Here is a 15,459-nt window from a genome sequence, read left to right on the forward strand (position 1 = left end):
CTCTTTGAATGGGTGAATCCAGCTGCAAAAGCAGAACAAAACTTTTTACAATGTTTTTTTTTTTTTTTTTTTTTTTTCATAATCCTTAATTCCTATGATCATCAAGGTGATGCAGCATGTCGCTCTCTTTGAAATTAATGGTGAAATGACATACCTGACCTCTGTCCCTACAGGTCTGCAAGTCACCGTTTCTATAATTCTCACTAACTGAGCTCAAACTTGTCTTTTTAGAAGGTTTTGGGAACTTTGACCACAAACACCATGGGGTCTTTGGCCTTGTTGCTGAAGGCTTTGCGGATGATGTCAACGGCATGCTGGTGGGTCACTCCTTGGAGGGAAACTCCATCCACAGACACCAACTCCAATCCAGCCTGGAACAAAGTGAGTTTTTTCAGGTCAGTCAGTCATGCAAATGGTATGCTGTATTTAGGTAAGTTAGACCTGCTTGTCTGGCACCAAAAAAAAAACAAAACATGCTACATTCAGTGTTTATCAGAATCCACATGCAAATCTCTCTGGTTCATAGAGAATAGTCAGAAAATATCCAATGAGCAGCAGTTGTTTGGATAAAAGTACCTCGTTATCAGAGGAGAATAAGCAGACTGGTATGAGATGATAGCAAGTCAACCCTTGCTGAATTATACTCAAAATGCTTGGAATGCAATCGCTAGATGCACAACATGACAAATTATGAAGCAAATGAACTGGCAGTAGATCACACCAGATGCTGATGCTACTCTTGTCAATAATAGGAACCAGAGCCTACAATTTACAGACTGGAAAAACATTGCCCAGTCTGATCAGATGATTAGGACAGAATGTGGTAGAACTATCATCAAAATACGACTCCCGTCTGACCCTGTATCAACCATTCAGGCTGGTGAAGATAAAGTGGTGTGGGGGATGTTTTCTTAGAACACTTTGGGCCCCTCAGTACCAATCGACTGTCACTTAAGCATCCCAGCTTAATAAATGAGGTACCTCCAGGTATTACTGCTGACTGTGTCCATCTCTTCATAGTCCACTTTATAGTTGTAATAAGGATAAGACGCCTTATTACAAAGCTCTAATAGTCTGGTTTCTTCATGTCTCAACCCAATAGACGACTTGTAGGATGTGGTGAAAAGAGAGCAGGCACATCTGCAGCAACTGCTCGATTTCTTTTTACAAGAGTACTTGGTGACTATTCATCAACTTAGTAACCAGCGAAGTGTTCACAAGCCAAGAGATAACTGGCAAAAGCAGATTTGGGAAGAAAAAAATAAATACCATTTAGCAAATTCAAATTTGAGCACATTTGTTACTTATGTTTGTATGCTGCCGCAAAGTACTGAAACTATGAACAGTATGATCAAGATGACAGGACCCGACGATCCTAAAATTCTTGTCACTTTACCTTGAGCACCTCGCACATGGAGGCGGCTCCTCCAGGAAAGATCTTCTCGATCTTCACAGTTGGCTGAACCTTTGACTCGATCCCACCGGAAATGCTGATGCCTGTAGGAGTTAGTGGCTGTAGTGACATGTTTTTGCAGCAACTGATTTAAATAGGAAAACAAAAAGCTCGATGCTTACGTAAGCTCACTGACGGACATGCAAACACCATATGTATAATGTGTGTACACAGGTGCATGTTGGTAAATTAGAAGGTGTTTATTTCATTGATTAAAATGCAAAAGATGAAACCTATAAGGTAGATTTGCTAAATCCAGAGCAAGCTCTTAAATGCGACGATTATGGCTCGTAGTTAATTTAAAAACCCGAGTTTAAGTTTCTAAGAAAATTCAAATTGTCATGTATACCTCACTTACATTTTCCACAAAATACTGCTAAAGCTCAGTAATGGAAAGCTGAAATAAAGACACAATAAAACCGACAAACTACCTGGGCTTTCTGAACATCTCAGCCGAGGCACAAGCTGATCACCTGCATGCTATGTTGTGTTAATGCAATAATTCATGCAAAAGTCCTTTTCAAGTGTATTTCAGTGCATGGATATAATTTAAAAGTTATTTACCCAGAGACTGTTTGGTCTTGGAGATGCTGACCGTCTTCAGTCGATGCTCCTGTTCAGGCTCGGTACCTTTGAGCCTGTTCTCCGAGGAAGCCCGATGACCATTCATCTGTCGCTCCTGACTCGTACCAAACACCTGCGACAGCAAGGGTCGACTCCTGCGGTTCGCACTCTGCACGGTGAACGCACCGTTCTTACTCCTTTCTGCACTTCTCTCCCTCCTGCCCTGAGAGTGGCTGTTCCTGAAAAAAGTCCTTCCCCTCTCAGAGTTTGTCTCCACCATATCTGAAGGTGAGCGCAGAGAAGCCTCGTCAAAGTGGACGGAGCGAACGGTGCCAATGTCTGTACGTAGAGGAGGCGGGGAGTCACTGCTGTGGGCCAGCAGCCAGTTGGGGAGCAAGGGACCAGCAGAGCGGGATCTGATGCTTCTGGACTCTGGCTTATATCCATCCACAGGTATGTCCAGAAGAGCTGAGAAAGAACTCGAGGTCTTCGTTCTCCCCCTGGATCCCTGAGAGCCAGTCAGGCTGAGCTTCTCCAGTTCCTCCAGCAGGTGGCTCTCTTTTTCCACCTCCTCAGCACTGTGGAGCTCAAAGCCACCCCTATAATCTGGAGAGAGCATGAAAATATTAGTTTCACAGATTAGAAAGAGCAAAAACTAAGTTGCAACAAGGAAAAAATATGAGTGAGACAAAGAACAATACAAACAACGAGCAAAAATCGATCATACTGAATAAGTATGGCTGCATATTTCTAATATGTTCATTTTTGGCATCATTAAACCTGGCACCTTAGAGTGAAAAATACGTACTGCTGTTGATACTGGACAACGATGAATGTGTGAGATAAAACTTCTGTGTGTAAAGGAGTTTTCTTAAAACAAAAACCTTTACCTTTAAAGAGTTGAAAACCCAACAGTTTTGGTATCCAAGTATATAGAAAAATGTTACAATAGGTACAAATATTTACCAAACACTCCAAAATGTAATTATTTCATATGAATATTTCAATATGAAGTAGCTTTAAAAAATAATGTGGGAAAAACAGAAGGACTTTAAGGCCTCTGGAGAGTAAATAAAAAACAAGAGATTTAAACCAGATGTTTCTTAGAGAACACCACAACTGGTAATGTTTTTTTTTGTTAGTTTTTTTTAAAAGAAAGAAACAAAGAAAGAGACATACAAATATTGAGGTACAGGTACTGACCTGGGATGGGTGTGATGAGGCGCCGTTTGGGGGCTCGACCACAAATGGGGGAGCGGAGAGGAGGAGTTCTGACTACAGTGCAGAGAAAAGAAGAGATCTTTGCATAGTTCTTGATCAAGGCTATTCTAAATAAAAAAATACATGATTGTACATTTCTTCATAATGAAAGTAACCAATTAATTGTAGCTCTGGCTATATGTTTAGGGTCATTGTCTCAAATCATTTGCAGCATTTCCTAGTTTCCTTCCAGGCTTTTTCCCCTGATTTCAGCTAAATATATCAATTCTGATCAGTTTTCTCCATCTCTGCTTTTAAACTAGAGCTGCCTGGCACAGTCTATAGTCATCACATTATCAGTATTTCTAATAATACAAACATACTTGCCAGTTGGATCAAATGTATAATTATTTTTATTTTAGTGTTGACAAACACTTGAACTCAAAGTGGTGTTAAAAATTGTCATTATAATATTGTGATTGACCCACGTTTTTTTTTTAGTTTTCTTCTCTTCACTTCTCATCAGCACAATTTTATTTTGTGTGGCTATATATACAATATAACTCTGTTTTAAACATCTTTATATCTTCACCCTTAACCTGTTTGCTGAGTTCTTTGGTCTTTATAATGTTGTTTGTTCACCAATGTTCTCTAAAGGATTTGTCTCTTTCAGAGAATGCTAGTATTTATGCTGGTATATGTGACAAAATTCAAGGGATATGAATACTTTTGCAAGACACTGTATACCTCAGAGAATAAGGCAGCATTTGGACTAATTCATTATTTAAATTAGTTTTAGAAGAAGGTAAATAAATGGGACGGGATGGGATTTTTGTCACTACATGTTTTGTGATTATTTTGAAAAGGATATTGGTATGAAAGAAACTGAAGCGAACTAAAACATCTGAATAGCTCTGCAGTGCATCTTTTGGTCATTTAAAATACACACCTGACCGATATTTGAGGAGGTCGTAGGCTTCAGCTTCAACAGCGGTCACCATGTTGTTGAAAACACTCAGATCGGATGGCGAAAGCACAAGCCTGAACACCAAAATGGGGGGAAAAAATCAATGTGTCACTTCCTGTAACGGGTTACATCATCTTTAAATATTGTGTAAGATGCACATCGAGATTATCAAGAAAGTCCTTAAGTCTTCAATTTATATAATTTCTCTTGCAAGATTTATTCACTTATATCATAGGAGAATTTAAGTTTATAGACTTTAGCATAAAAAATCTTCATTGATATTTTATTTCAGAGTTTTCTAAGCTAATAAATCTCGTATACTTAGAAATAAATTGGAAGAAGTATGTGATGATCACAGGGCTGCAAGCAAAAAACACCCCCCATGTTACCAGTTCCTCTTCCGTACCTGACTTCCCTCAGAAGCAGCAGCTTTTCAGGTCGGTCCAGCACAACCAGCAGGTGGCGTATCAAGTTCTCCACTGACCTCTCTGTTGTATACTGGGTGAACAAAATCTGATATTTAGTATGGGTTGTTTTTGTTGTTTCTGTTTTTGCAATACCAGTGAGGTATTTAGTGTGAATTGATAAGAATATCATCAATAAGCTGCAGTATTTAAGGATAAAATGTATTATTCAGTTGAAAACTGCTCGGGTTTATAACATACAGGATTATGTATTTTGAGCATTTCTGTTGATTTTGAAGATTGTGGCAAACATCAAAGAAATCCCTCCATTACAGACACTCTGTATTGGATGGATTTGAATATTACATCGACTAGGATGATAAACTACCAAAGAGAGAAGCGCAGAGTGCTACTATACCATTACTTGCAACAACAGCTAATTGCCTTCAGGCCACATTTCTGTTTCAGTGCCTCTCACACCATTTGGCATGCCGTCATCACAGCAGACACCTCCTCCTCCGTCAGCAGCCTTCGGGCCATGTCCTCCACCACGCCAAGCATCTCTGAGTTTGGCATCACACTGACACTTCGTCCCTCTAAAATGCAGCACAGTAAAAGTTGACATTAAGTCCTAATTTGAGACTTTAGCAGAATATAAGACAGAAAATATTTTTAAAAAATGTCCACGACAAAAAGAAATAAAGTTCAACATGATGTAGCTCCTGACTGACTATGGAGTTTGTGGTCATGGCCAGTTCCCCCGAGCTCTCCAGAGCAACATTAGAAAACGTAGACATAAAATATTCCTTATCTTTGTTTGTCTGAATTAAACAAGTTTTCTATTGATTTTATTAATATGCAGTCAATGGATGTTTGGCACCCTCTGTTCAGGGAAGTACATTTATATGCTTTTATGTACCGCATTTTATTCTGCCCCCAAATTTTTATAATTTCATTTATTTATTTATTTATTCCTTGACGTAACCAGGTAAAACAAATATTTGTTTTGATTATCCTTTAGGTTTTAAGATTTTTATTAAATTTTTTTTTTACATTGGAATTAAATGTAGAAATTAATTCAAAGTGCCTGAAGCATTACAAAAATGCTACATTTGGAATATTAGTTAACATAATTATTGTAATTTAATTTGGAAGAGAAGAGACTTCATGCACAATAAAATATTACACAACATGCTGTGCAATACGTGGAAACGTATTGCACAATAAAACAAACGTTTCTGACTTTTCAGGAAGATCAGTTTATATGTGAAGTTTAACTGACTGAATGTCGGGGCCAAAATCAACTCGTGTCCGAAAGAAAACACGGCTCATTTTGTTTGAGAAAAAGAATTAAAACATGACAGGAGACCAAACTTTACAGAAATAACAAGCAATCAGCTTGTTTTTAGCAGAGGGGGAAAAAATGGACTTCTGATTTACCAGAACAATGTATTTTAAATCAAAAGTCCTGGCCAAGCTGTGTTTAGCTTCCTTGCAACATCTTTCAAGGGCGAGCCAGAGGGGAAGTTTTTTTGTCAACATAAAAAGATGTAAATACATGGAAGATCAGCTACCTTTGCTTTCTCTGAATGGTGATTTGGAGCGCCCACCGGAGGCGTCTCTCTTGCGCCCTCCTTTGAACAGCAGGTTAACAAAGGTCTTTGAGCGCTGCAGAGTGCTTTTCTCCTCTGCTTGCTTCTCTTTCTGCTTCTTCTTGTCTTTCTTCTGATTGATCTCTGCAATGGGGCACAAACAGAAATTGTGTTACAGTGGCTTAAAGTTTTTCCACGTTTGTCAAGTTAAAATGCACAAACTTTGGTGAATTTCAGAATAATATGTGACAGACAATTTTATAAAGTGCAGTCTTGGATGAAAACCATAGTTCTAGTATTGACTCAGTGGAAATGAATGGAAATATGCTCTGCACTTTTAAGGTTTTCAATTGTAAAAACCTTGCATAATTTTTATTCTACTGCAAAACTATGCACTACTTTGTGTTGGCTGACTGCATGAAATACCAACTAGATACAATAAAGTTTATGGTTGTAAAGTGACAAAAGATGACAGACAACTATTTGTTTTGATTATCAATTTAGGTTTTAAGATTGTTATAAACCTAAGGGTTATAAATACTTTTTGTGAATTTCTATAAGTCCTACACCTGTGTAGGAACTTTTTTAACCTTTTTTTTTTTTTTATGCAGACCGACCTGCTACAGTGACCTGGCTCTGCGACCTGCTGATTGGTCGACTCGGTCTGCTGAGCGCCAGCAGCACGGCTGTTTTGGGAGATTCCTTCCACCTCCTGCTCTCCTCTCCACGGATCGCCGTGTCTCTGAGCAGCATGGTTGGTCCCAGGCTGCGGGTGGTGTCCGTTTCCATTCTCTGAGAGGAAAAGTCTGTCTGCATGGCGGAATCTGTTAGTTCAGACTCAGACCTAGGCATAAAGAAATACATAGTCCAGTAATTTTTGTCTTGTTCCCTGGTAGTCTCTACTAGTAAAAGTCATTTCCTTCTTTTCTTCTTTTTTTATTTTTTTAGAATTTTTCCTTATTCCTTTTTATTTAAGTTTGTCTATAAAGTACTTTAAATTACTTTATGAATAAATGCTGCTGCCGAAACAAACTTTCCTAAAAGGAAACAAGTAAACATTTTCAAATACATTAAATACAAATACTAAGATTCAGTATATTACTAATTACTACAAATTTGAGACTCTTTGTCTCAAATTGTTTTAAATACCTACAGTTACAAATGTTGCCAATTTACATTTATGGACATGATATGCATCCTCCTTTTCGTTGAGTATAGCTCCCTTCTAACAGTTCTTAAGTCAAAACTAATACAGACTGGGTTTGTATTATTCTTTGTCAGTGAAAATCTTTGGCCACTTAAAGACAGTAGAAATCAATAATATCTGACAGATGACATTCCACTGTCACCAGAGTCCATAAAGGTATTCCACAAGGGTTTGTGTTAGGTCCAGTTTTATTTGTTTACATGCTCCTGCTCAGGAAAAGTAAAACTCCACTGGTGTGCTATTTTAACTTTAAACAAGGTGATCTAAGTGATATAAAATCCTAGAAGACCAATAATGCTTTATTCTCTAATTGTGATTAACCCGAAGCCAATTGATAACAGTGACTTTTATTAAGTAGAGCTATCAGAGGGAAATGCAGGCCACAGATTTTTGATTTTTATGTAAAATGTCAAAGTTGATTATAGCTAAGAGCAAGAGGAATGTTTGCAATCTTAAAAAAAAAAAAAAAAAAAAAAAAATTGGTTAAAATAAAGCAAGCAAGTCTGACCTCAAGTCCTCAGTGGAGATGCAAACGTCCACCATGTCTGAACCGAACGGCAGGCTGGGCGGAAACATGACTTGCGACAGGCCGCTCAGGGAGCTGACCGGGGTCCCAGATGACAGAGAGGAGGTTGAAGAGTTGGAGTCTGAAGCCTGGGAGGAAGATGGCTGAGTATCATTGGCCACTGAAGAAAAAAAAACAAAACAATTTATGTGATGTAGTATACAACTTTGTTCAAACTATCTGATTTTAAGCTTTGCCATTTTAACTGTTGATTCAAGCACATCAGCAGCATGTGTTACTGTCGGGTCTGCTGGTTTTCTGTTACTCTACTACACCTACTGGTGAATAATTTGCTACGTAGAAAAATAACTACCAAAACAGTGAGAGGTCAGGTTAGTGAGTGCTAATACTTTGAAACCAGGTATAAAAGTTTATTTTAGATAAGACAAAAAGAAAATAAAAATACCTACATTTATTCAACCACCTATATTCTGCCACCATTTCTTTATAAGCAGGGTACCTCCCTGCTTCCTGTGGAGATATGCACAGAGATATCAACGTAAATATTCAGACAAAAAAAACCTAAAAAAAAAAAAAGTTAATTTTTCTCCTAGCTTTCTAGTAATCTCTGATAGCTTGGATGCTCTCTAATTCCACAGAGATAGCTTCCACAGACCAAAGCAACAAAAGTTACACAAAACACAGGCTAAGCTTTTTATCAGCACCTGATCCTGGCTGCTTGGTGAATAATGCACGGGGCCGGGTTTGTTTTTTTTTTGTTCACGGAGCGAAACCCAACCTCCAACGTGCAAAGTGAGGGAGGAATATTGTGACTGCATGCCAGCTGTCAGCCTTGGCCACAAAACAGGCCCGAAAGACCACACCGAAGAGGCGAGACATGTTTGCTCGTGTGCGAATTGAAGAGGAGAGGCAGGCAGTAGGTCAGAAAGTTAATGCATACAGGTCAGTTAGGCGTGGAGACAACGAAAGAGCCAGGGCGCTTTCCAATAATGAAGAGTCAGGGTGGAATACAATCCAGCCTCTTCAGCTTAACAGCAATTGTCCCTGAAGAGTACATGTCTTTTTCTTTACGCCATTCTTCTTTAATATCAAAGGTTAAGCCTGTTTTGTTAAGGTCTGGGGATTTTTCATGTGATTAACCAATGATTGGCTGAACATAACTTGTGTAAACTTTCCTTTAAGTCTATTTAAGCTTTCTGTAGAGAACTGTTCTACAGTGATAGTGTAGTGGACATTTATTGCAAGTCATCTCCTTCTCTCTCTGTTCTTCTCAAACTACTAATAAATAAAGGCCAGTAGTGACAAAAAAAAAAAAGTTAAAAAAAACTTGCTATCGTAATCCAGATAATTTTTAAAGATAATAGCTTATGCAGACCATTATGGCATTGCTACACTTTTTGATGTTTCCACATTTTGTCACAATACAACTGCGAAAGCTGTAACGTTTTATTGGGATTACATGTGAAAGACCAACATTGCATATATGAACAAGATACATCTCAGCATCAGGTTAGAGTAAGGTAGAAATAATAACTTAAAAGAAAGACAAATTGTCACCTTAATAGTGAGCATGATGTGTGTGTGGCTCTTCAGCACCTCCACAGCGCTGCTGTGGCTGATGTCCTGAAAGCTCACTCCATTGGCAGCCAGAATCTGGTCTCCAATCTTAATCCCGTTCTGCTCGGCCAAACCGCCTGGATCCAATCTGAGACATTAACACACCAAGAACCAAAAACGTGAAAAAGAAAAAAAAAAGAAAAGAAAAATTGTTCAACTGTGAGGGTGCATTGATGTACTTTCTAATAACATTTTACTTGGAATTGAAATTAAATTTTCATCTACTAAAACCCATAATCCCCAAATTAAACAAACCCCCCAGAAATGAATCTGTAGATGTAAAAAAAAAATGTAAACATTTAATGATTACAATGTTTTAAATGATATTCTGATTTATTGAGATGCAATTCCATGTTGCATAAAACAACGTACTATTATAGGTTTGTGTAGAAAGAGGATGTATGAGCCTTTATCCTTCCTATGTAGTGAATGAATGTTGAACCTACTTGGAGACATAGATGCCGAGACCAAACTCCTTCCCCCCTCGTATGTTAAAGCCGAGACAGTAGTCGTCAGAGGTGGTGTAAAGGTGGACGATCCTCTGCAGAGCGCTGTCAGAACTGGCTTCTGAAGGTGTCCGCCCGCTTTCCTCCACCACCATCCGCCTATGGACCAGGTCCACCCTAGAAGACGAGCATCGCGCCCAGATGATTTTAAAAACAGAAGTAGGAAAAACAGAAAAGCATAAACTCACTTTAATGGTAAAAATTCACCAGGTAGTCTTCTCCTTCGAGTAGCGGATGCCGGGAACTTTCCCCACTCGCCTCACCACCATCCTTAGCCTGTTGTTGCCCGTCAGCACCTTCACGGCGCTGCTCATGGTAATGCTCTCCAGGCTGACGCCGTTCACCTCCACCAGCTTATCTCCGACCTGCAGGCCCGCCTCCTCTGCAAACAAAAACAGAAGATTGGCGCACAAAACATAACGAAACGCAACAGCGGCGGCCGTATTTCTAAGACCACCACTCACGCGCCGTGCTGTCGTCCTCCACCTTACTGACGAAAATGCTGAGGCCGTGCTCCGAGCCACCACGCACGCTGAAGCCGAGCTTCCCGTCCACACTCTTATCCACTGTGACTGTGTGGAGGTCTTCACTGTCATCTCCACCTAAAAGGACATCAGGAGGAATCTGAGATACAAAGGCAAAATCTGTAATCTCAGCTGATCTCGCTTGAATTAATGTGAGCTTCCTTCCAGGGACATGTAAAGAATAATCATTCATCTGAAAATGTAAAGAACATCATTACTGCAAAAAGAATTAAAGAATATTTCTGTGATAGAACGGTCCAAAGTGTAGACCTAAGTCTGATTAAGAATCTGAGGAAAGACTTGAAAATTGACCCTCTGCAAAGAAAAATGAGCAGAAATTTCAGTCTTGACGTGTCCACAGTTGATGCAGACACACACACCTGATTATTGATTTGAGAGAACTAATTTTCAAATTTTTATATGTAATGGGTTTTAGAAAAAAAAAAAAAACTGTGACCAAATTTTTGATTATAATGAGAAATGGAAAAGTTGGAGGGGCATAATTAAGCTTGCTAGGCACTAAATAAATGCAGACTTGAGACTTTAAAGTATTTGTCATCAATTTCCAATTTATATTCAAAGCATTTTGATTAACACTTTAATACGATATATAGTTATGGGGATTGTAGTTGTTATACCAAAGCACATTATGAATCAGGCCGGTACTGCGTTTACGGCTCACTGTGACTCGCAGCTGCTTCCTACCATCTACAGGAGAGTTGATGAGGATGACCCGACCCATGGGCGAGGAGGATCGGATTCCACGGCGACGCTGTTCCTTCTTTCGTAAGAGGTTGCGTGTTGCCGTGTGCGAACCTTGTGTCGCTGGACCCTTTTCCCTGCGGGACGGATCTGACGAGGAAGCCATGGGGGCTGGATGGTTCTCCTTTCACACACACACACTCCCCCAGCCAGTCAGCTCCAGGTGAACGAGTCTAAAGGGAATCAATTTGAGTAATTACATTTTTTTTTTAAGTGAGACTCATCTCCAGCTTCCCTAAACTGATTCTCTTCTGTTTATTTTGCTGATTAAATTCCGCTTCTCAGAGCACTAAAATGTTAGATAAGACAAACAGATTTTTAGCACATGGAAGTGGGACTACTGAAAGGTATGTTCATATACTTCACAGTATAGAAAGCCAATACTTGGTTGGGCATGAATTACTAAACATATAACACATAATGTGACAATTTCAGCCATTTTTATAAGTTTTGTTTTTGCTCTAACCCTTCCATTAACATGATTAAATACAGTGTTTTGAACAGCCAAATTCTTAATGGCAGTTTTTTTCTTTTTCTGTTTTAAAGGGTGCTATAATTTTATGGATTACAATAACACTTCTGTATTAAATCTATTTGTTATTCTACTTTGCTTACTGCTAGACTTATTGTTCTTTATCTGTAAACTGTAGTCACCACAACAGACAAGAATGTCAACTCTGGGTACCTAAACTGTACAATACAAGCCTCACTTTTTGAATAACTTTAACTTATACCAACACTTCAGTCTACTGAGATGCCTGTCCAGGTTTTTGTGTGATATTTCTTAATCTAGACTCACTCATGTAGGTTGTTCTCTGACATATTTGATTCTTTGTCTCCCTGGAGTCACACTTCAGTCCATTCCGCTCCATGTTGCATCTCCCTCACCTGTCTGAACTTTCAAACAACAAAGCAAACACATTTACCTCACACCCCATCGGTCCCGCTGTCCTCAAGCTTCCTCAGATCGCTTCCCATCACAAAACTGAGTCACAGAGGGTTTTAGCTGCAAGCAGGTGAGCTCAGAAATAGGATTTCGTGGGGTTATCCAAGGCAGACTTGATCCCCTACAGCCAGGAAGTCACATGCCGTCTCCATAGTTATGTGTCACTAAACGTAAGAGTCCGTCCACACGTCGTCACTTTGGGGTTCCCTGGAGCTCTGGAGGGACTCCAGGACCCTGGACAGCGCAACTTTAAACTGCGGCTGCGCCAACGAAATTTAATCCATCATTGTAAAAATAGGTTATATTGCGTTTTTTTAAATTTTTTTTAAAAACGCATTTCCTAGATATCGTGTAGACTACATGACTAAAAAAATGTTCGCTAAATATGCGAAGTTCTGAGACGAAGACTATAACTTACCAAACATTTGCGTTTCAGGTTCAGAACGAAACCGATACAGGAGAAGTCTCTCCCGTTCTGTATTAATCCAACTTGATAAGCACGAATAATAAAAACGTCCGTTAAATCATCCCACAGTGGTCGAGAAAAACAAAACTCGCAAACAGCTTGCACACCCGTTTGTGCGAAACGCGTTATTCACCTCGAACTCACGAAACGCCATATCGAAGTGACCGTCACTGGCTGGATCGTTAGCAAACAAAGATGTCTGATTGGCTGACTGGCATGGCGATTGACACCTCCTTACAAGTTTGCCTGCATCACATTGAAATTATACCCATTTTTTATTTTCAAAAATATTGTGCAAAAGTTAAGCCCCGTCGCGCACATTTAGTACAACTTTTTTAATAGTGAGGCTTAAACAATTAAGCCAGAAAAAGAACCGGAGTGAAGACTTAAAAGTTACACTCGCTTGAGTAGCTTTGGAGAGGAGAGAAAAAAAAAAAAAAAAAAAAACCCTTTGCAGCCATACTTTAGTCAGCTGACTGCATTATAACAGCCCAGGGTGAGACCATTTATGCACAGTAAGTCACTGCAATGTTAAAAACATCCAACAGTAATTATGGTATTAATTACTGTTGGAAAACCCGTTTTGAATCTCAAAACAGGTTTATTTGTACACCTTTTACATAGACGGAGACAAACCAAACCAGAGGATAACAAGATGCTTTATTGTTCTGAAAGGTCAGTCTCTGGTTAAAGAGTTGCTCTGCAGTACAACATACACAGAACTTTGTGTTAAACATCAAGTCTGCTTGCCCTGTCGAGTTTAAAAACAGACCATCATGAACACACCCAAAGTTTCGCGATCAGTCATACACAATGAAATCCTCATGTCCCAGAGACAAACCTTGCTGCACATCTAAAATTGTACTACGTTTTACTGTGGTATTTTTCTGACTGCTTCGAGGACATCTGAAATGTTGACTTTATCGCCAAACTCCTTCTCTCGGTGCTCCAGTAATATTCCCTGCAGGAGGATAAATACAAGTTTGACAGATCAAATCTATACAAATACATTTTATGTCAATTCTTATTCAAATTAAGATTTACCTGCTTGCCTCGTCCGATGACAAACACCCCACCCAGGACAAAGCCTTCCCCCAAAACGTTTCCAATGAAGCCCTTTCTGAAGGCCCTCACTCCACTCAACCAGACTCCTAAACGCATGAAAGCCAGAAGTCCCATCTTCCGCTCACGGGGCCCATAAAACCTCCTCTGCAAGAGAAGTAGGATTTGTCAGTCAGTCATGCAAACTTAAGATTTATTACAAACAATGAGCTCAATGTTTATAGAACACACTGGTAAGGCAGAGTCTGGCCTGAAGGAGGATTCCACTGATCATTTTTCTCTCCAAGGCAAACTGGCTAAACAATGTGTCAATTTATTCAAAAAAAAAAAAAAAAAAGCCTCAACTTTTTCATCCAAGAAAATCTCCCCCTTGAAGTATGGTCGGAAATTCTGAACCTCGGTTCCCACATCCTCCTTCACCACAGCATACAGAGGGACCCCCAGCTTGTCCAGCTGGGGTTTCAGAGAGGACAGCTCTGCAGCCTCCTGTTGGAACAGTGAAGAGAAAATTTTTTAAAAATAAATGTTTATACTTTAAAGCAGTTTGTGTCCCAGGATCTTTAAAATAATAAAAATCTTCAAAAATTTGAAGAAAATGAGCATAGAAAACATTCTTAAAAACTCTGATTAGAGTAGGTTGCAAAAGCAGCCTAGATTTTCCCTTGGCTCAGTTTGGGGACCAGGGATTGAACTATAATCTCCTTTTCTACAAGAGGAAAAATAATGGGAACAATGTTTGAGGATTCCCAGAATAAAATTTGAACTTTCTTGGTCAAGAATTTATTGCAGTGTACGACAAAACCTACTACACATACTGTGAGAAAATTTGTGGTTGGAAAGAAAGAAAATGGGATTCAGGAAGGGAGGAATATTTAATAAAGGGAGTTGTATGTCAGGGTGAACAGTTTGTGGATTATAGATGGCGCCTGGATAGATTGCAACATTACCTCTCTGCACAAAAATCACCCGGGCCGCCGCACTGCCATGACTACCGCTCCAGACTTTTCCCACAGCGTTTTGGCCTTGAACGTCTTTATTTCTGAGGAAAGAAAAGAGTTTGAAGTGCATGACTTGAGCAAGAGATTAAGTCACGCGGCCCAGAAGCACAATGGTTTCTTTTAATGTTTTTTTTAAAGTTTATGTTTAAGTTCAGACCTACCTCCTTTCAGGGTTTTAAGCTCAGCTTCCTCCAAGAACATCAGAGTCGCTTTCAGGGGTGGAGTAAGAAAGAAGTCCGTGAAAAAGTTCAAAACTCCCGTGACGAGGCCACTCACGGTGGCCACCGTGTCTCCAATAAGTGCCATAGCCATTTTCCTGTTTCCCCTCACTGCATTTACTCTACTTTAAACGGACCACGACTGGGAGCGCATTTAAACTACAGCTCGATTTGATCCTCCACACTGCAGCCCAAAGAGCCAGCCCCCTTTTCTGTTGGACCCAGAATCTGATCAGTGTCAGATTAGCTGCAGCTGCGTTCCGATTTAACGATCCGCAGGACTACTGCGCATCCGGAAAAAAAATAGATTAAGATATTAAGAAACAGTCATCGTTATGCAGTTCACCCTCCTCCAGTTCAAAGGTTGTTAGAAAATGCAGAGTCACATTTGTGAAACGCCAGATTTCCCAAATCTGCTGTGAACTTTGGCAGATTTTTGCTTCGATA

At 39.6% G+C, this 15,459-nt stretch overlaps 2 protein-coding genes across 3 annotated transcripts; both read right to left on the bottom strand.

The window, feature by feature from the left end:
- Positions 1-69: 69 nt before the first annotated feature.
- LOC103481839 (PDZ domain-containing protein 7) lies at positions 70-13,070 on the bottom strand. 2 transcript variants are annotated; one of them, XM_081600907.1, is made up of 17 exons: positions 12,249-13,070; positions 11,266-11,495; positions 10,501-10,638; positions 10,244-10,418; positions 9,977-10,153; positions 9,471-9,618; positions 8,363-8,423; positions 7,896-8,073; positions 6,798-7,024; positions 6,163-6,324; positions 5,069-5,184; positions 4,591-4,682; positions 4,167-4,258; positions 3,221-3,292; positions 2,018-2,623; positions 1,397-1,497; positions 70-371 (listed from the first exon to the last, which is right to left on the bottom strand). In XM_081600907.1, the coding sequence occupies exons 2-17, from the start codon at positions 11,426-11,428 to the stop codon at positions 228-230; spliced, it is 2,652 nt and encodes an 883-aa protein (XP_081457033.1). In that variant the 5' UTR covers positions 11,429-11,495; positions 12,249-13,070; the 3' UTR covers positions 70-227. The 2 variants fall into 2 exon arrangements, with proteins under 2 accessions (XP_081457033.1, XP_081457034.1); XM_081600908.1 differs by having other exon boundaries at positions 11,266-13,070.
- A 305-nt stretch (positions 13,071-13,375) lies between these two features.
- Positions 13,376-15,266, bottom strand: LOC103481676 (peroxiredoxin-like 2A). The gene is made up of 5 exons (XM_008437315.2): positions 14,956-15,266; positions 14,744-14,835; positions 14,142-14,282; positions 13,779-13,943; positions 13,376-13,695 (listed from the first exon to the last, which is right to left on the bottom strand). Exons 1-5 carry the CDS (start codon positions 15,104-15,106, stop codon positions 13,606-13,608), a joined length of 639 nt encoding a protein of 212 aa, XP_008435537.2. The 5' UTR covers positions 15,107-15,266; the 3' UTR covers positions 13,376-13,605.
- Positions 15,267-15,459: the final 193 nt, after the last annotated feature.

The sequence above is a fragment of the Poecilia reticulata genome, chromosome 19 (genome assembly GCF_904066995.2).
Source record: "Poecilia reticulata chromosome 19, P_reticulata-male-v2, whole genome shotgun sequence".
In the NCBI taxonomy this organism is placed as follows: Eukaryota; Metazoa; Chordata; class Actinopteri; order Cyprinodontiformes; family Poeciliidae; genus Poecilia; species Poecilia reticulata.

What these genes read in the sequence shown, in the direction of transcription:
- LOC103481839 (XM_081600907.1), bottom strand. Translation starts at nt 11,428, where the DNA reads ATGGCTTCCTCGTCAGATCCGTCCCGCAGGGAAAAGGGTCCAGCGACA. An exon ending in ATCTCCACTGAGGACTTGAG is followed by an intron (nt 7,025 to 7,895) that starts GTCAGACTTGCT and finishes CTTTATGCCTAG; the next exon opens with GTCTGAGTCTGAACTAACAG. An exon ending in ACCATTCAGAGAAAGCAAAG is followed by an intron (nt 5,185 to 6,162) that starts GTAGCTGATCTT and finishes GCTGCATTTTAG; the next exon opens with AGGGACGAAGTGTCAGTGTG.